Source organism: Nelusetta ayraudi, unplaced genomic scaffold (genome assembly GCF_046127955.1).
Source record: "Nelusetta ayraudi isolate G7.1 ecotype Tasmania unplaced genomic scaffold, CSIRO-AGI_Nayr_v1 ptg000056l, whole genome shotgun sequence".
Classification (NCBI taxonomy): domain Eukaryota; kingdom Metazoa; phylum Chordata; class Actinopteri; order Tetraodontiformes; family Monacanthidae; genus Nelusetta; species Nelusetta ayraudi.
The window spans coordinates 1,162,619-1,183,350 of record NW_027466106.1 but is presented as its reverse complement, the minus strand read 5'-3'; the positions used below and the strand labels follow the sequence as shown (position 1 = coordinate 1,183,350).

Below are 20,732 nucleotides of genomic sequence, written 5' to 3'. Positions count from 1 at the left end.
GAGGCTGATCATACGGGAACAAAGGAGGGACACGGACTGGTTGGAGCTGGTTAAAGTGGGACGGTGGGCTTATTATAGAGGCCAAGAGTGGCTGAAGTGAAAGGCAATTAAGCCAAAACAAGTTTACACTGAAATTTCAATGCCTAGACCAAAGACAGACACTCAGTCAAGTAAACGATTTAGCAGCATCTAGTGGTAAGAGAACATACTGCAAACAGACGCACACCAACACATTTATTATGCTATGCTTGTGAGTTATGCTCACGTCAGTTACAGCAACCAAACAATGCATCAAAATCAGATTGTAAGATTAACGGCTTCGCCTGCAGAAAGCATCACTCTTGCAAACATTTGTCTCTCATCAGCAATGTCCATCTGGGAAAAGCCACCCCAATCTCCCAGCCGCTGCTAGTAACCCCTTCAGATTTCTCATGTACCGCTTGATCTCAAATCTTTCTGAAATGAGCTGTGATGTCGGGGTTCAATCACAAAACCCCAAACAGATCCCAGTTCTGGTTCAAGATTTGGTGTCCTTGTTGAACCGTAAACAACAGTCCCGATGTTTTGTTTTTGATTTAAGAGGATTAGCTGACCTATATGCTGTAAGGCCGATAGAAAGGAGGTGATATTTTCTACGAGGGCTGTTAGGACATGATTCAACGCAAGATTTTCTCCAACAGTTTTTTTTCTTTTTTATGTTTTACGGAAAGCTTTCTTTTATTCTTTTTTGTTGTCAGCTTTTATTAAAACATTACACAGCATGCATGCATTGCAGTCTACAACTTTAAATCTGAAGTCCAGCTGTGAAATTTAGCTTCTTTAACACGCTCGCACTCAGGACTCGTGTGCCTGAACAGCTCAAAGGTTCAACTGCAAACTGCAAACTCGTGTCAACGAGAGACACAAAGGTGTCCATGATCCTTGTGGTGCAGATCAGCTTCTTTTCATCGTCACTGAAGCCAGGCAAGAGTTAAAGAGAGGCCGTAGCAATATCTGTTTGAAAGTGCATTTTATTTTAATCAATTTTTGGCACTTCATTAAACATCACTGAAAAGATAGTTAACATAAAAACAAAAGGGAGCATCCCAGTAATACTGTAGGTCAATGTCAAATTTACTGCCCAGCAGAAATTCAAAATGTTATAATAATAAGAGCAGTTTAAGCAATGTTTTACATTTTGGTAGCTTTCTAAAAACATTCAATAATAATAATAATAATAATAATAATAAAAATAATAATGTAATTAATAAATACTTTTATTGAAATTAGGAAAATCTCGGTCGAAGTTGTTTCTTCAGAGATATCCAGCAAGTTGTAAAGGCCAGAAATAGAGTGTGATAAGTGGGGATGCTCACAATTTGTTTTGTTTTTAAACAATATTACACAAATTAAAATAAAAATGTTTCACATAAGGTGACATACAGTAAAACGTATTTAACAAGTCATGCAAAAAGACAGCACCAAGAACGCAGCTTTGGTAGCAGCTGAGATTTTCTTCATGTTAAGGAGGAGAAAAGGGTTTAATTTCAAACAGCTCGAGGCGTCGTCAGTAATAATGAGTCATTTCAAACATGCAGTTAAATTCAAATGCTCAAAAAAGTGTTTTTGTTGTTTTTTTTCATTTTGGAAAAAAAAAATTAGACTGAAATGTACACAGAGAATTGGACACAAAAATAAAGATCTTAGTTCAAGTTAGGGGTGAGCTCTGAAGAGTATTATATGTAATCCTGCACTCTGTTGTTCTCTTTGGCCAGTTTCACAAAGTCCCAATTTATTGCTCCTAATGTAATAAAATGCAGTATCTCTGGAATGTCTCGTGTGGATTTATTTGACCAGATGTCTCATTTTCCTTCAAAGTCTTAATTTGATCTGGGTGCACCTTTTGGCAACAGTACCAAGCAGTTCAATGTCTACTTAATGTCTCAAGGTTATCCTTTTTATATATATTTTTTTAAATTTTATTTTTTTCACAACATAAAAGCACGTGATCGAGTAGTCCACGCGAGTTCAAAAGATCTGCCGGCTCCAGGCGTGGGCGTTAGTGCTTTCTCTCGAGGTAATTGGAAGGAACCCACCCCTTCCGTTGTCTGCCATTGTCCAGAATTTTGCAGTACCACCATCCATTCGGGTTCCTATCCAGGACCTCCAGAGTCGTCCCTTCAGGGAATCCCATGGTCTCCTCATCGCCGTGGTAATCCGCAATGGAGACGAACACCTCGCGGAGGTTGTTGTGGATGATGTGCGGCTTGGGCTTAACCGTGGACACGGGCAGGGAGTGTTTCAGAGAGCCGAGGCCGAGGGATTCTGAGCTTCCCGTGCCGGACCGGTTCCTGTTGGGCAGCGCTATGCTGTTGGCGCCGAGGCAGCGGGGCACGGTACCGAAAGAGGCGTTGCGCCGCACCGTGGGGCTCGGACGGCGGTGGTGGTCCGTGGAGTTGAGCGACTCGTTCCTCCTCAGAGAGCCAACGGGGCTGGGCGCGTCCATGATCGGTGCCGAGATGACGACGGACTGAGGCCTCACCACCTGCTGCTGCTTGGCGCTGTTCTGCTTGCGGGAGCCAAACAGGCTGGGCTTGGAGAGGCCACCCGGAGGCTTGGAGGGGATGGGTGGGGTGACCTTCTTGAAATTTTGGTTGATGTTGTTCAGCGCCTGCACCCTCTGCTCGTTCTTCTCTAGGCTGTTGGACTTGCTCAGGCTCCCGTGTTTGGTCGGGGTGCCTTCCGGTTCTGACCCGGCAAAGTCGTCCTGTTGCCTCACGGGCTCCAGGTAGTAGGTCGGGGCCCAGCCCTCTGCGTCACCACAGCGGATGTACCACCAGCCGCTGTCCTGCTTCTCCACCACTTCCACCTCCACTCCGGCGGGGAAGCTGACCTCGGACTCTTGCACCTTCTCGTACGGATCTGTGGTGCGGTATATGTTGCCGGGCTCCAGGTCAGAGTCGCCTCGGCTGCCTTTGGAGTAGGTGGAGGAGAGATCGGACATGCTCTGGGAGGAGAAGGAGTCCTCGGAGGAGACGACCGAAGCCGTCTCTGAGTCCTCGCTCTTGGCTTTAGTGCTGTTTTTCAACTGCCCCGTGGGCCGCAGCTGTCTTCTTAAGGTGCTGATGTCCATCTTCTCTGCGCTGGACGCCTTGGCCAGTTGTGGTTTTGGCCTCACCACTGGCTTCAGTTTGCAGGTGGAAATGGTGGAGGATGACGCTCGGCTTTCTTCCTGGTCTTTCTTTCCTCTGGACAGATCTGGGGTGGACTCGCTGGAGGCGGATTTTGGGCTGGCTGCCTCCTCGGTCTTGGCTGAAAACGGGCTCCCGTTGACGTCAGCCTTGAACTTGTTCCCTGCAGTCTTCCATCCGCCCGACGCTGGGTTGGCAGCCCTCGCGTTGTCCGAGAATGTCTTGGAAGTATTTGAATCCCTGCTGCACTGCCTCTCCGGTGTCTCCCTGAATGGTCGGAAACCGTCGTTCTCATAGATGCACTCTTCCTCTGCCCCAGCATCGGCATCGGCTTCGTGGCCGTCTTCGAATGATTCGCCCATCTTGAAGGAGGCACTGTGGAGGGACGAAGCTGGAGAGGGTTTGGAGGACAGTTGGGATCCCTTCTCAGAGGAGGTGTCCCCGATCTTTGCGTCCACAAAGGAGGCCTCCCCTCTCAGGAACTCAAACTCAGACTCCAGGTCCAGGTCGCCAATGGCAGGGACGTCGTATTCTGGCTCCTCGTAGACAGGCCTCCCTTGGTACATGAGAGACTCTGGAGCTTCAGATCCTGGGCTGCTAGGAGGTGCCGTCTCCACTGAGTCCTGTTTCTTCACAGGCGGAGCTGGTGGAGGCACTTTTGGGCGGCACAGGGTGCTCGTTCTGCGGTTCAGGTTGGGCTTTTTGCGTTTATCGATGTACGAACAGGGAGCCCAGCCCTCCTTTTCTCCAATCTGGACGTACCACCAGCCGCCCGAGTTCTTCTCAATTACCTGTGAGAATAAAAAAGAGTCAAGGATGTTTTAGTTTGACAAGGACAAACTTGCAGAAAGCAAGTACATTTGAAGCCAAATGTATATTTTGTCAGGACGGCTGTGTTGATAATGCTTACCTCAGCCTTCTGGCCTCCATGAAAAGTGATACCATCTGATATGCAGGACTGGAAATCTGCAATGGTGTAATATTCTGCCTCGACTGTAGGGGGCTCTGGCGGTGAAGGCATCTGAAATCCCTTAAAACCAAAAGACACAGCATAAGACAGTGTTTCTAAAAGTGGGAATCTCAAACACCGGGCAGGAGGGAGACGCTTTTGGGGGGGGGGGGGGGGGGTGGAGAAAAATGTTCTTCCTCCAAGGTGGGGCGTGACAGAGAAAGTTTGAGAACCACTGCCCTAATGCCATGCAAGTCTATGGGGTCAAAAGTCAACTTTGTCCTAGAGACATGGGGCCACTTGCAGGTTCATCGGGATCCCTCAAGACACAGCCACGTCAAATTTGGGCATTCTAGCCCATGAGGAACCCCGAAACCCTAACCCTAATTCCAGCAGTAACCCTAACCCTAACCCTAACCCTAATTCCAGCCTTATCGCTAACCCTAATGCCATGCAGGTCTATGGGGTCAAAAGTCAACTTTGTCCTAGAGACATGGGACCACTTGCAGGTTCATCGGGATCCCTCAAGACATAAACACGTCAAATTTGGGGCTTCTAGCCCAAATTTGGGGGGCACAAAAAAAATCCTTCAGTTCTCCTGTTTTTTTACAAGCTGAAATTTCATTTAACTTCTTGCAATGTTGCTTATGTTTAGAGCTGCTACAGTTCAGATTTTTGAACCAACTTTTTATCATTTGAACCTTGAATCCTTACTTTAAAAAATAAAATAAAAAACGTTAACAAGAGGCACACACCCGTAGATGTTTTGACATTCCTGGATACAGATTATTGTGATCCTGAGTTAATAGACATATTGAATATAGTCCAAATGACTCAGAGACAGTGGAGTGTTTTAAGAATCAGTCTTACCAGCGTTGCGTCTCTTCTTGGAGGAGGTTTTTGCCTGAGAATTGGTGAACCTGCAACAATGGTAGCAAAAAATATATATTTATATCCAAGGCTGTTCTTTATTACCTCAGTGTATGGAACTGCAATTAAAAAGAGATCTAAAATAGACAAGTTTAAGAAGAGGAAATCCACTCTGACATACCTATTTCCACTCGGTGGGGGGCGATGCGGGCCACAGCTGGAGAGGCAGGCTCTGTTTTACTCTTTCCATCTGGTGGGGAGCTGACGGGGCTGGATTCGGCGCAGGGAACAGGCAGGCTGATCTCCTTCCTGGCCACCTGGGGGCTCTCCGGAGCGCAGTCCGTCTGCGCGTCCTTCTCGGTGGAAGGCCTCTTGTTGCGCAGGTTGCTGATCTCCATGATGTTTCCGATGATCTCGACGGGTCCGGTGACTGTCTTCTTACGCGGGGAGATGTCGTCCTTCACCTTCTTCAGGTAAGATGCCGGAGCCCAGCCCTCTTTATCCTGGTACCTGCAATTTTTATGATTTATTTATTTTTCTCCAATGACTGGAGCTGCACAATCAAAGGTTGTTTTTTTTTTCCACAGAGTTCATTGTTTCCCTGTTTGTATACGTCGCGAGCCAGTGGGTGTTTACCTGATAAACCACCAGCCTTCCAGGTTCTTCTGAATCACCTCCACAATGACTCCTTTCTCAAACGCGATTTCATCCTTCCCCTGGCTGGTGTATGACTGCACTGTCATGTACTTCTCTTCTGCCAAGAGCAGAGCAAAAACTCAGCGCAACGCTTGGAAACACAACCAGAACAAGACGGGAGAGAAAGATGTGCAATATATTTGACGAAATCATCTAGAGGTTAAATAAAAAAAAAAAAAAGATCACACAGGACAATGCAGTCCAATACAATTGCGCAGATGTATCTATTTTCCCTTTCTCTAATACATTATTAAAAATAAGTTTCCTGGGAAATCCTTTCAGCTGCCAGATGTGAGCTTGCATGTTAAAATCTTATTTGGCAAAGCCAAGTTTTCATATTTTTGTAAAGCTAAAAGAACTCCATGCAGCGATTTGTCCCTAATTACTTTCTTTTGCGCACAGAGGGGGAAAAAAAAATCCTCCTGTCAATGTGACGTTGCATCACAAAGATCCCCAATCACAGATCGGCCGACGCATAATGTCTCTCCAACGCTGCTCAGTGGTGGAACTCAAAGAACACAAGAACACAGAACTTTGGACCGAAATGGACTTGGGTTTGATTCTGTTTTTCAAATTGCAAACCTTGAATCACTTTAAAACACAGTAGGGGCCGCAAAGGACCGATTCAGGTTCTGGCTCAGGATGAAGCCGACAAAACTCTTGGGGGGGGTGGATTTTGGTCGAGATGGAGAGGACACACTGGGTCTTTTGGCAGAAAAATGCGCCAACAAATGAGCCGTTGGTTGACCGACACGCCTCCTCCAACAAACTGTCTAATAAGGAACTTTCCTCTTCCTCCATCCTTGTTTTGTCCTCAACTTTCCCATCCGCGGTACATCGCAGCATCGACCTCCCTGTCATATCTGCATCCAGTCCGCTGGTATCCGTGAGAGGTATTTACTGCGGGGAAGACTGCGTCCCAAATGACGTCCTTGGCCCTTTGTTGACAGCGTGCATCCCTTAAATCAGCACATGAGAGCGAGAGCAGAGGCGCTGCATGCTGATTTATGCCCTTCCATTAGGGCCACGGGGCAAAGAAGAGACATTATTTCCTGTCATTACCGCCATTCCCGTTTGAGGACAGGCAGCAGTCAGTCCTCAAATAAAAAAAAAAACAAGGAGGAGAAGAAGGAGCAGTCTTTGAAAAGACTTTTCTGTGCGCTGTCCTTCCTAATGGAGCACAAACGTCAAGGAGAGTGTCCCATTTCGCTGCTCTCCACTTCTCAGACGGCTGTGGGATCACATTTGCATTTTTAAAACTAAAATCCAAAAATATATTTTTGTGAACTTCATTTTCATTTTGGGCTTTTTATAAATATATATATGTATATATATATAAATTCTGAGGTTTGATAAACCGTTGACTCCTCACCAGCCTTCGTTTTTTTGGGGGTTTTTTTAGACAGCAGCAGGACCAGCAGCGCAGCAGAGGGGAAACTCTGAATCAAATGTTGTGGTAGCCGCAACATGCATTGCGTGCATCAGTGTTATAAATTATTCTGGTGGAGTCAGCAGTGCTGCTTTGGGTTTTTTTTCCCTTTCTTTTCTTTTCTTTTCTTTCTCTCTCTCTCTCTGACTAAACCCAAAGCAGCATTTCAAGGGTGGAACTCCACTCCAGAGAGCTGCGTCCACTGCCAAGGCGAACACTTTTTTGGGCTGAACTCAATAACACTATCCTCACTCTTCTGTCAAGCATCCAGAACGCATCTCCTGTGTGAAAACTTGAGCCCGGGCCTCAACCAACAAGTGCAAGTCTTTGATTGAGAGCGTCGCACTCGTACTTGCTGGACAACAGCAGAAAAAGAAAAGGTCGACCTTAATCAGGCTTTGTTTATCCCGCTACGTGGGCCGCTAGCCGCGGCACGTCGGAGAAACGGTCCGTTTGCGCCGCACTGCGGCGGAGTTGCGGGCTCGTTGGGAGACCAGATGTGTGTTTTAATTTGCTTGTGTGAGCAAAATAAGCAGCCAAGGGTGTTCCAACGTCCGTTACGCAAACACTCATGGCTGAGTTGGCACCCCTCGCCCCCCCCCCAGGATTCCTGGAAGACTGATTTGAATCTATTCAACTTTCCTATGCTGCAGTTTTTCCTTTTGTTTGGTTTTTTTTTGCGACACATCCGCAATCGGTTTATAGTTTTCTTCGGCCTTTCTCCCTCGTTTCAAAAGAGGCGTCAGTTAGTGGTTAGTCATGGTGGATTGTGACTCATGATGAACGTATTTCCCCGCGAAGGCGACAACAGGACAGAAAACAAATAATCCGTCGATGCAGGGAGAGAAGAAGAAGAAGAAGAAGAAGAAGAAGAAGAAGAAGAAGAAGAAGAAGAAGAAGAAATGGGACAGGAGTAGGAGGAGGATCAGCTGAGGGGAATCAGCTGATCGTCGCAGCATCCGTCTGGGCTTCACCTCGACTCTGCTGCCTGCTGATCACACCGCCCAGCGTCCACCTGCGGTCCAGCCTCTTCAGATGAGCTTTGTGCCGCTTAGTGACTGACGGACGGACACGCACAGACACACACAACGAGCAGACAACATGAGAGACATGGAGGAGCCGGCACAAATGTTACATGACAACACAAACGACATGCAGGCTCGTTATTAGCTACATGGAGAACATTAGAACATGACCGCAGAGCAAAATGTAAAAAATAAAAACCAACAACATGAACAGGTTTTAGTGGATGGATGGAAGGTTACACAGGAAGCGTTAAAACCCGGGACATCTTCTTCCCGTGGCCTGTAATTAGGATGTTGTTAGCATGGTTCCCCCCATCTTGTTGTGTTGGAGCATCTGGGACACACATTGCTGCTGCAGGAATGCCACCCAATGAACTGAGCAGCTGACGGCGCTGCCAGCTGTGACCGAGCGGAAAAACGGCGGCGCGAGGCAGCTCTGCTGAAACCTGTGAGAGTGTAGGAGCGCGTTTTGGCGATTGGCAATTTTTGGAAAGGACCTCGGACCTCGTGGATGCTTTGAGATGTGTCAAAATGCAACAGTTGAAACACTTTTCTAGCGTAAGCTAGGTTAGCCCCCGGCAAAGCAGTTTAAGATCGGCTCCAGGGGCTCCTTCCAAAACAGACACAAAGACTTAAAGTGAATCAAAGTTTGTGCTGTTGTTTTGTTAGCGGAACATCCAAAAATATTTCCGGAGTTAAAAAAAGAGCCTCTGAGCGGCAAGTTCTCCTCCAACATTTAAAAGTGGAATTTTTATCATTGAAAACTTGGTAGCAGCGAGCGTTTGCAACCAGGGAGTTGAGACCGAGATGCTTTTAGAGCTCCATGCCATTCCCATGACTAACTACACACATAAACACTAATTACACTGACAGATCGTCCTTCGAAACAATAAAAAGCCTGCCTGCAAACTCTCTCCCTCTCTCTCTCTCGCCCTCTGTCTCTCTCCCTCTGTCAAAAGCCGTGCTGGGTGTACAACTTTGTTTTAGGGTTTGCAAACTTGCAGTCGTGCAGTTGTGGTGCACTGCTTCCATGTGGAAATGTGATGATAAAGTGTGAAGGAAAAGGGGATTTCTACATTGTGAAACTGAGTATCTCCCTCCTCCTGTCTGTTTGTGCAGTTTTCCCAGTCAAACATGTGTTGGCCAGAGCGCTGCTTTTTCCTTTCCGCCCCCCCCCCTCCCCCCGTGCCTTCAATTTCTCTCCAGAATGCTGCCAAGACACATTTGCTTGAGTTGCTGCAATACCTGTCGGAGCTTTCAAACTCTTTTTGCTACCTGTGCTCTTGGATGACTTGACAACCGGACCTAACGAGCCCATCGGGGGGGATTTCCGACTCAGGCTTGGATTTTACGCGGGTCTGAACTGTTGCGCACTCTCCTTTGTGTGTGTGTGTGGTTTTTTTTATCAGCAGCCTGGATCCACTTCTGAGTCCGGAAAGCTTGTAATAATTACTATCAGCACCTAAAGGCTTCTAAAATGGAACTGGAATCCAAGACAACAAATGCTCAAGTTTTGTTTTTGTTTTTAAGGATGAAAAGCTTATTACAGCCTGATTTAATAACTTTTTTTTTTTACTATTCTACATTTGACGTCATGTATATCTCCTGTCATTAGGCTCATGGAAACACGTGCCTCTTTCACACATGGAAGGTGAGGGCACCTCAGATTACCCAGCATCCCCCCCTCCAGTGTACAGAGCTTCACTGTGCAGCCCATCACTGCCGTGTCTGTGCTCCCTGCTGTTTACGCAGGCCTTGAATCTCCTCCACAGAAATTTTGCTTGTGATGGCAGCCACACAGAGGCAGGCCTTCACAGCGGCTCCTCCATCCTAGGCAACAAGCAAGGGCCGGCTGCGGTCGAGAGGCCGCAACTCTGCTCCGTTTTGTCCCCGGATCAAAGTCTGACCGACCGCTGTGGACCAGGGCGGTGTCTGTGTGTGGCTGCGGAACACTGTGTGTGTGTTTGTGTGTGTATGTTTTCGTTGGGGCAGCAGCTCGCCGGGCGTGCGGTCACTCACCCTCCCCGGCTTTGGAGGCACCCAGCTCCAAATCGTCCCGGGTGCCGCTGTGCGAGTTGAGGTACGTCGCAGGGACCCAGCCCTGCTCCTCGGCCGTGCTCACGAACCACCAACCTGTGAAGGAAAAACAAAACATGGACATGTCACTAGCTGCCTTTCCATTACAGTTTTTCGCAAAACAAAAGTGATATTTCAAAAAATTCGAGCAAAGTACAATTGCGATTTGCAATTGTTTCCATTGAATGGTGTGAAGAGCATAAGCCGTAATTCTCGCCAAATCTAATCCCATGAGAATTATGTTTGTTTTTGTTTGTTTATGTTTGTTTGCTGTCAAGAATGGTTAAAAACCTTAAAGTGAACTGGTCACATGACCACGTATGTCACGTCCGTTGACGCGAAAATGCGAATAAAATTGTTTCCATTCCACTTTTGCGATATATTTCTATTCGATATGTCTAAAAAAAACACCTCATGAAAGCGTCAAAACGCAAAAAAGCTTTTTTCAAAATGAAGGTGTTTCTGTTGGCAGTTTTTTATTGCGATATTTAGGTTTTGCGCAATTCTGGGGGTAATGGAAACACAGCTAATGACGAAGTGAACGAAGGGACGAAGTAAGACCACGAGAAGCCAAGGTGCCCAAAGAGCAAAATATACTAAGTGAACGAGGAATTGAAATGTTTCTGGGCGGCTGGGATCTCATTTTCATGCCAAAAAGTGATTATTGTGATAAAAATATTGAGAGAAAAAAGTTAGCATCTGCTAATGGGACAATGGCGTGAACTTGTTGAAAAGAATGACAGAGAATTTGATTGGCTAACACTTCAATTCCAGGTTGGCTCCTGAGCAGGATACCAAAGTGACAAATCTGGCAAGTGAAACCCAGTCGCTGCACTGGAAGTGGAATCTGTTTTTTACAGCAGCAGGAAACGCAATTTAGCCAACAGCTGACGACAAGCCGTAAAGACATCAGCAGCGCTTCACCCATTCGGCCTCTCCCAAGGCAGGGTCACACCCTGGACAGGCCAACCACAAATGAGACATAATAAAAGACGCAATGATCTAATTTCTGTTATTTGAAATCTAAAGTCATCGATGTTTCCGTTGAATTTGTTGGACCTGGTTTTTTATGCCGAAAACATTTTTAAAAGCGGAGAGGGAGGTTTTAAAATGTTTGACAACAGCAGAGTCTTATCTCTGGGGTTCCGTAAAAGTAATTTCTGCGAGAGCAGACCAGTAGGATTTCACTTTTATTAACTAGATCCTCCTGACGCGTCCCTGCGTCTAATCTCAGAATTTCACTGCACCCACTCTTTGGCCGATCAACAATCTCGCTACATCTGCACAACCGAGACCATTAATGGCTGTGCAGTCGAACCTATTTGCATATTTTGTGGGTTGTGTCCCAGCAGGAGGGGCTGTAAGAGTCTGGCGCTGATACTCGCTGGCTGAGGCTCAGGTATGCAACAAGCCATGTAATGCCTCTTCAGTCCTCACAGCAGAGCTGTGGCAGTAGCAAATAAATCACAGCAGTCACACAAAAAAAAAACTTTTCAGAACTACAAGATGCACAATATGGACTTTTTTTCACAAGGAAGTTTGAAAATTGGGGCATGTCTTTACACACCTGTCTGTCATGTCTTGATTTTTGATGGATCTGTCAAAACTGAAAACTACTCAGTTCCTTTCCGTGTGTGAAGTTAGTGACGGCATATCAGTGGATCAGATGGATCCCTTTGGAAAACCAGGAAAGGGGAGCTTCTTTAACAGTGCATTGAAATCGAAGGTTAAATTTTTAAATTGGAGGTTCCACAAAAGGTCAGGTAGTTTGCAAAAAATAAAAAAATAAAAAAATAAGCTTCTCAGTGCAAACGGCAACAATTTTAACTTAACAAAACTGAAATGCACATGGTTTTCAAAGCAAATAAGAGGGGGGAAAAGGTTAGAATAATGCAAATCTAATTGATAGCTCACACTCACAGAGAAAAGCTTAAGTAAATAGGGGCTGTTATTGATGGCTTGGGTACCCTTGACTGTGTTATTTAACCATCATTTCCACATGGCAGATGCTTTGGCCCGGTGCACTCAGCCGGATAGAGTGAAAGACAGATACGTGCATTAGAAAAGTGATCAGGTTTAAATCAAACGTGTTTGTAAAAGAGAAAAAAGTGACACCTTTAAACAAAAGACCTACCTCAGGTCATTTATCAAACTTTTCTGGGTGACAGCAATAAAAAAATACTTATAAAACCAGCTCCAGACTTAATGAGTAACATTTGGCAGCATGTGAGGACAAGATTTCTCATACGCTTTTAAATTTATACTCTTGGCACTGCGTAATAAATCTTTTAATCGGGGTGATCAGAGGTCAAGCAAAAGAAAGATATTCAGGAGGAACAGAAAAGGTACGTGGCCTCTATTGGTGTGCACTGGAGAAGCTTTCAGGATGTTTAGGATTTCTGGACGGATGTGGGAGGAGGCGTGCATGATAACCTATCAGCTCTTAAATCATTCGTGAGGGATTTTTTTTTTTCTTTTACGTTGATGTTTCTTTACGTCTGCATCCGACTTCAAATCCAGCAGCTGCGCGTGTGAGTGTCTCCCACATAAACTACACCTCTGTCATCCCCTTTGCTTTCATAATATGAAAACCAGTTTTCCGCCGTCTGCCCAAGCTTACACACGGAAAATTGAAAAATCCGGGAAGGCTGTTGCAGAGTTTCACCCACCTTTCTCTTCCCTCCCCCAGGGGTGGCGGAACAAAGGAGCCAGAATTTTGGACCTGGAAGTGCGATTCGCTGACCACGTTCACGTCTTAAAACAACATCCACTTACAACATCCTGAGTAAATCAAAAGGGCTGAAAAACGTTTTAAGCCGTTTAGTTTTGCAACCCCGACTGTTAAGGAGGTCAGTGTTTGCGTAAGACAGTAACCCAACACACAGCCCCTTTCGAGAGCATCTCACGTAACACCGTTACGCCGCGGGATCACAACCGCAACCGCTGACCTTGAAAGTCGCAGCCTCCGACGAGGCGAGAGAACCCGAATAAATTCTGCCTGTGCAGCACTGTTGCGTTGCGCTCGAGAGGACAATCACGGAAAACTGGATACTTTCGGCTGAGCCCGGCTCAAGTCGTGTCTAATTTTATACCCCGGTTTCCTGACGCGACGTAGAAAAACAAACACAAAGGGAAAAATGTGTGTCAAGTCGAAAACGGCTGCTGGGACCTGGATCGTTTATGTCGTAAAAAATAATGGATGTGTTTATTTCAGCCTGGTTAGAACAGAATGTGAGACAAATTCACTGACCCGCGGATTAAAGCTAACGCGAAGAACCTGGACGCCGGCCGAGGACGTGAGCTGGTTCGGTCCATTTATTCCCCAGACTATTTAGAATTATGAGTCGAGTGACGACCCCGGGGTCTCCTCCCTGATGGGCTTGCCCAAAAAAATCAGACTGCCTCAAACGACGGTGATTTATTGGGCAAAACAAAGGAGCAGCAGTTCCACTCCAAGACATGCAATGGGATGCACGATCGAGAAAAAGGTGCAGGCTAAAACAGAAAGCTAGCGTGGAAAACAATGGCAGCTGCAGCAACAAGCAACAGCAGCATTTCTTTATAATCTGGACCACACAACAAGCAGCATGATGCAGCGTGCAGCCCGGCACTGTGAACAACTACTTTTCAATTGAATGTGAAATACAGAACTTTTTTTGTGAACCTGTTTTCTTCAGGGGCGACAGGGTGGTGCGGTGGTTAGCGTTGTTGCCAGGATTGATCCCGGCCTGGGGCCTTTCTGTGTGGAGTTTGCATGTTCTCCCAGTGTCTGCTTGGGAACTCTAAAGTGACTGTAGGTATGTGTGAGAGTGTGACTGGGTGTAGGTCTTTGTTGTTTGTCTTTGACAGCTGGAATCGGCTCCAGCAGACCCCCACGACCGTGAGTGCAGGAGGAAGCGGGTCTAGGAAACGGATGAATGGATTTTTTTTCCTTCAGGCTCTTTCAAAGATGAACACGGCGTAAAATGATTGCTACACATTAGTGCGCATTTCCACGCACAGCAAAAACAGCGCATTGTGTTTCCGAGCAATCTCCTCTGAGCCTTCGCCAATGGCGCAGATAATTTGGCGCGGCACACGTCTCCCTCTTCCGACAGCGAGTCAAAGATGAACTCCGCCACTCGTCTTTCCGCTTTGACAAAAGGGCCTTTTTTTTTTCTCCTCCTTGCCGAGGACATAGCAGCAGCAGCAGCAGCAGCAGCAGCAGCAGCAGCAGCAGCAGCAGCAGCAGCAGGTAACTGACAGCCACGTCGAGTCGAGCGGGAGAAAACCTCATTTGTTCCCAGCTTCTGTATTCATTAACGGTCGATCCTGTATCAAAGCACAAGGGGGAGGGTATCCATTCCAACACACACACACAAGCTTCCAGTTTTCATAAAACACTGGGTTTCAGTTACGTCCCGCGTGCCTCTCTGTGTGTGTGTGTGTGTGTGTGTGTGTGTGTGTGTGTGTGTGTGTGTGTGCGTGCGTGCGTGCATGCGCGCGCTGATGTTGACATTCCCTCCAGCCCCTGAATGGATCTCCTCATGGCCGCCGACCTGCCGCTTCTGTGCTCCTCTGTGCTCCACACACACCGTTCCTTGAGAGCGTGAAAGCCCGACCTTCTAAAAAACACTCCACAGTCGCATTTCGTCGGCTCCGCCCACTCACTTTAACAACACTTTGATTCCCGCCGCGCTTCGACTCCTCTCGGCTCGCGTCGCGCTGTTTTCATTTCAAATCTCTTTGGTTCAGTTTGGAGTTTCCCCAGTTTTTGGGGATTAAAAAGAAAATGTTTTGGATTGAATGTTTTGAGATCAGTTATTAGTGGATCCGGCGGTGAGCTGAAACAAATACGAAGGCTGGGGATTACCATCAGTGGATAATGTGTCTTCCATCTGCCGCTGCGAACCTCCGCTTGCGGACACTTTATACTTGGCAAGGTTTCCGCATCATGTCGTTGGCGGGCCACTGACAAGAATTATGGGGTTTATTTTATTTCGTACGGGGAAGCGCGGACTTGCTGAAGCTGCACATACCAACTTGAGAGTTTGCATATTAGCGGCGCAAAAAATCCCTATGGTTTAGCCTACGATGTTTTTTTTTTTTTTTTAAGGACAGAAAAACTAGAATGGCCACCGAAGTGCGGCAGAAACCACTGATGACAGCAGATGGTGCATTCTGCTGTAGCCCAAACATACCAGTACAATAACACTTCTCGGCAGCCGTGTGGGTTGAAAACTTGAAAACAAAGTTTATTGCCTTGAGATTGCGCTGATTGTGCTTTTTTTTTTTTTTTTTTCTACATTACGTTTGTTGGACAAAAATCAACCATCAGAAAAATAAATGGGGGACTCTGTCGTGTCATACCACCATCCTGAGGGAAAACACTCCCTCACTCAATTAGTTGTTCTTCTGGTCACACAGTCAAATTGAAATTGGATATTATGGAGTTTTCACAGCACAATTATTAGATTTGGATATTTCCGTCAGGATTTAGGCAAAAAAAAAAAAACTCTTTCGAACTTTAAACAAATTTCAAAATCAAAGTTCAATTGAATAAGGGGGGGGGGGATCACAAAATCTTCAAAAGATCCAGAAAGAATCAGTGTCTTGAAGCAAAAGGCACGCAGCACTGAGCCTCAAGAGCCTTTAGATGACCTCATTTCCAGCCAAGAAACCAAGTGACTTTATCACATTAGGACATTTTCTTTCATGTGAAGGTAAAGAAAACATTTCACACATTCATCACACGATGCTGAGGGCCTGGACTGCTTAACGTGCCAGGGTGAAACTGGGGTTGTCTCGGCCGGCTGAACGGGAACTCTGGCTTTCTCCTCCACCGCTCAACTTCACTACCATTCAAATTTGTCAAACCAAAAGAAAAATGGGGGAGGGCGCAAATTTAAAGAGTCCAGATTAGTGTCTAAAGTCACGCTTTAAGCTCTTCCTCAACCCTCTCTAAGCCCACCCGGCCTGGCTAATCTGGGTGGTGCCACAGCAGTCCTGACTGACAGATGAGAGTGGGCCTCTTCCAAACAGACAGGGAGGCATTCCTGGAGTTCGCTCGCAGAACTGTGAAGTGAAACCCCTGACGGCTCGGCGGAACTGGACGTGTTGCCCATAGAAAAGAGCAGGAGATGCCCGGAGCAAGAAGAAGCAGTCACAATGCGTCCAACGCTTCCAGGGGGCGAAAACGGTTCCCTCCTTCTCCCTTCCTCACTTCAGAGCCAAGCTTAAACCAGAGGGGATGCACAAAAAAAAAAAAAAAAACGTCCGACGTGACCCACGTGGCCGCTTGCCTAAGTTTGCGTAAGATGTTTCCAACTTAGTGTAAAAATTCGAGGAGGCACGCTGGAGGATCCATTAGGCCCCCGTTATAATGAAGCGGGCGCTCGGAACCACTGACTCTGGCAGGGAACGTCTTTTTCCGCTTTCTCGCTCCCGAGTTTCTCCCCGAAAACTGCGCTGCTGGCTCAGCAGGAGAGACTCGCACTCAGAAAACAGCTGCGCGAGGACGGGATTGAAAAAAAAAAATAATTATAAAACAAACTGTAGATTTGACTTCCAACTCCGCCGAGCTCTGCGCTCCTCCACCAGCTTTTTTAGCAGGAGGACGTCACTGACGAAGAAATTCCGCGCTCCTGCGATACTCACTTTCACAAAAAATGTCGTACACTCAAAACCAGGTGTCAATAGGAAACACTAAACAATCGCCGTTACACAAGCTGCTTCAGCCAGCTGGTCAGCGCGATGCAATAAACCGGCCTGGCTCGGGGACGACTGCTGGCTGGAAAAAAACGAGAAAGCTGAACTCGCTCATACTGTAGGCCTGACCTACATTCGCTGGCCCTGTCAAAGACATATATTATCTAATCCAAGGTAAGGAAAAGTTGATAACTGCACTGGGAACAGAGTCACGGAGGCCGTCTGCAGGAATCTTGCAGAGGGACAATATTTTAGCAGTGGTCCACTCCTCCATCTGCTGGCCCTCATCTCGCACTCCTTTGCAAAAAAAAAAAAAACCCTCAAACATCCTAAAAAAGACACCTTTAAGTGTTTCTAACCATTAAAAAAAAAAAAAAAAAAGTCAGCCAGACGATGTGCAGACCAGCCTGTCAGGCACCATGAAAGGGTTCTCACTGCGAGGAGATGGATGTTTGGACAAATGAGCTCTGAAAACTTCAGTGGTCTCACTTGGTCTTGTTACTCCTGGCGTGGGATTATGAGGTGATGTCATCAATCCAACCGCACCACCACGTTCACCCCCGGCGTTCAAAGCGGGAGGTGTTGAGTTTTTCCATTAAAGGCTCGCTGTGCCGCTGGACGCCGTCCCCGTGACCAGATGGAGGACTTTTGGGAAGCAACGTCGCGCTTCCGATTCCTGCTGAAGCGTCTTGACGGTTTGTAATAAAACTGTCAAACGCTCCGAGGATGTGTTTTTTGGGGGTTTGCGTTTTATGAGTCTGCTGTTCTGTTTTGCTAACAAATCCGTCCGCGGCGAACACATAAACGAATCGACGGGAAGCGCGAGCAGCAACAGAACGCAGCCACTGCACGGGACAAGGCAATGACAACACGCAAAGGAGGAAAACGGAAGTCTGGAAATCGTAAATCTGCGAGGAAACTGCGGCGGTGCGCAGATTTCACGCCGCGCACGGATCATTGACGCGCAAATCAGCCCGTGTAACTTTACACAGTCGCGGGCTGGAGGCGGGAGGCGGATAAAGAGCCTCCATTTAAAAAAATCACGGGAGCACGACGACGAGGTCACGGGCGGAAGCTCCGACACGAGGCCCTGGATGAAAACTGGACTTTGGTGCTGGCGGAGTTTTCCGCCCGGGCTGCTGCTCCCCCACTGATTGAATTCCTACCGAGGCGGGGGAGTGAAAACAAATCCGTGAACTGGGGAGGCAGGACGTGTTGCACTTCAAAGCGAGCCGACGCCGTGGACCCCTCTTCCCCGAGGCCAGTGTGGCACTGCGGCATTTCAACTCACGCCCGTCGTGAAACCCAAGTCCCTGGTCGCAGCTTCCTCCAAGCTCCTCGCCAAAGCTGAGGCTTGGAGGAACCCACACGGGCCCCGTGGCTGTTTTTACTGCCCCAGTCACACTGTTAAAGGCAAACATCAAACCCCTTATCCCGGTCACCCTTTCCCTCACTTGACAGAAAACATGGACAGTGTTTAAACTGTTGATATTTGACACTTTTGGGGGGCATTTAGATCCAATCCATCAAACAGATTATTTCAATCTTGCAAACTGTATCACAGAGATCTTTCTTTGCATTGTTTGCCGGGCTCCTCCCAGAAGGACCAAACAGCTGACTAAGACCTCTCTGCAGCTGGCATTTGTAAAATCCGGCATGTCTTGCTGGCTTTCCATTAAAGTGAGGTGGAATAATTAATATGAGTCTGGAAGACATTCCTCTTGCTAGAGGCAACATTCTGGCCCCGAGCCTAAACCAACACTGGGGAGAAGGGGGCGGGGGGGGGGGGGGGGGGAGAGAAAAAGAAAAGCAGGGCTGACTTGCAGGCCACGGCAAACCTCCAGATGGGGCTAAGTAACAGCTAGCGAGACGCCGGACAAAAGGAGGTGAAGGGGGCTGAGTTTAGGAGTAGGGGGCAGCGCGCTTGATGAACTGCAGGCTTGGGGGAGTCGTGTGGGGGGGTAGGTAAGTGTCGGACGACACGGGCGCAGCGTTGCACGCCACTCGCGACGTTTGTTTTGATTACTCACCGCTCTCGCTCTTCTCAATGACGTCGACCACCTCGCCCGCCTGGAGGCTGATCTCGGCGGGCTCCTGCTTCTCGTAGCTGGCCACCACCACGTACTGCTCCAGGAGCATGGGGTCCGAGGCGTCCAGACCTGGGGTCGAGGGGAAAAAACACGCCGTCAGCCAGCTGCCGGCCATGGGCCCGCGGGGACGGCTGCTGGGCGCGCGCTGCGCCATGGGCCACTTTGTCTGCAGAGCTCAGCCAATCGCGGTATTCACACTGAGGCTGAGGGCATCGTCCCGAGAGTCTGGCCATAGAGCTGCATCCAGCCCGACGACAGGGGCGGCGGAGACGGAGCGAGAAAGGAGTCCAAGTGGGGAAAATACTTCCGTTCAAAGGGTTAAACAATCGGGGGCAAAGAAACATTCCACTCTGTGCTCCCGGAGGCGTCTCATCCTCGTCGTTCGAAGGGAAAAAATAAGGAAAAAAAAGGGCCGTAGGTGGCTCGAGATAGAGGTGCACAACAGGAGAGAGAAAGAGAAGAAGCAATGAGAGGGAGTAGTAGTAGTAGCAATGATAGGAGAGTGAGCTGAAGCCAGCTGAGGACAGGACAGCAGAGCGAGAGAAAGAAATGGTTTCCCCTGGAAAATAAACCATCTGCTAAAAAGCCTCCTTCTCCCCCAGTCGGGGCTGGAGCCGGGGCTGTGTACGCCAATCATAAGGGGCTGCGCTAAAGGCCTTAAATAGAACCAGATGAAGGGGCTGGAGCTGCAGCTCGGAGGGATGGCCCTCTGTCTGCATGAAACACTAGAGCGCTGACTACAGCGTGCAGCCCAGCCAATCGGAGTCCAGCTTTCCGTAACTCACTTCTAGCGAGTTAACCGTGTAAACCCGAGCGGTGACTCAGTTTTCCAGTCGGAATCTCGGCGGCCTCGAACCACTTTGCTACCTTACCTGAGCTACAACGCGGCCTCTTTCAAATGTATTTTAAGACCGAGACAAATTGTTTGATTTGGGGGGGACACATATTAAAAACACATGGCGAGCAATAGATCCGCCCTCCTCTGAAAAAAACAACACTGCATTAGCTATCGTTAAAGAAAACATAGCGGAGGGAATGAAGCTCATCTAACAGCTGGAATCCAGGCACGACTCCAGCTGACGTTTTGTTCGCACATTAGCGAACGTGTGACAGGCACCGACCTAAAAGCTCCTAACAAACTTGGACGACTGCCTCCTCACCTGCGACAGAAGACAGAGTTGCTGCGTGTTGTCGCCGACGCTCCTGTTTCTGTCTGAGCAAATGGACGACTGCAGAACCTGACCCTGAGATTACAACGCTCAGTTCCACGTTGCATCGATGGGTTTAGTTCTCAATTAATGCAGAATCACCTCAGTACAGTTAATCACACAATAAATAATGCAAAAAGCTCTCGGTTTGCTCAGAAATCAGATTATTTAAGCCCTCTGTTTACAGCCTTCCCTGAAGTCTTTAAGATCGCAAGAACAAGTCCAGTTGCCCCAACTTAACCCTTCTACGACACAGTGAAAAGCAAAGCAAGCAAAATATGGGCCTTTTTGGAGGGCGGGGGGGTCATTGGCAAGGCAAGGAACAAAAATATTGTTGGAAAACTGAAGAAATGTTGCATTTAAACAGAAAAAAAGAAGCAAAATTCACTCTTAATTTGTTTTCCGAAATTAAATATTCTTACACGTTTTACTCTATAGTTGTATACTATCAAAAAACTGGTTAATGAAGAGTTGAAAATGAGGTTATTTCTTCTTGGCTTCCTTCTGACAGCCGCATTAGCTGCTCTCTTTA

General features: G+C 47.5%; 1 protein-coding gene across 3 annotated transcripts in view; it reads right to left on the bottom strand.

The window, feature by feature from the left end:
* Positions 1-994: 994 nt before the first annotated feature.
* The window catches only part of LOC142896651 (SH3 and PX domain-containing protein 2A-like), a 41,724-nt gene continuing 21,986 nt past the window's right edge, over positions 995-20,732 (bottom strand). For 2 of the 3 annotated variants that reach the window (XM_076038457.1, XM_076038459.1), the window contains 8 exons: positions 18,933-19,061; positions 10,159-10,272; positions 8,089-8,172; positions 5,626-5,743; positions 5,171-5,499; positions 4,990-5,039; positions 4,081-4,200; positions 995-3,961 (listed from right to left, as the gene is read on the bottom strand). In XM_076038457.1, the coding sequence (XP_075894572.1) occupies positions 2,039-3,961; positions 4,081-4,200; positions 4,990-5,039; positions 5,171-5,499; positions 5,626-5,743; positions 8,089-8,172; positions 10,159-10,272; positions 18,933-19,061 (2,867 nt within the window). In that variant the 3' untranslated portion in view covers positions 995-2,038. The remainder of the gene's footprint in view (positions 3,962-4,080; positions 4,201-4,989; positions 5,040-5,170; positions 5,500-5,625; positions 5,744-8,088; positions 8,173-10,158; positions 10,273-18,932; positions 19,062-20,732) is intronic. The other variant, XM_076038458.1, reaches the window with a different exon arrangement.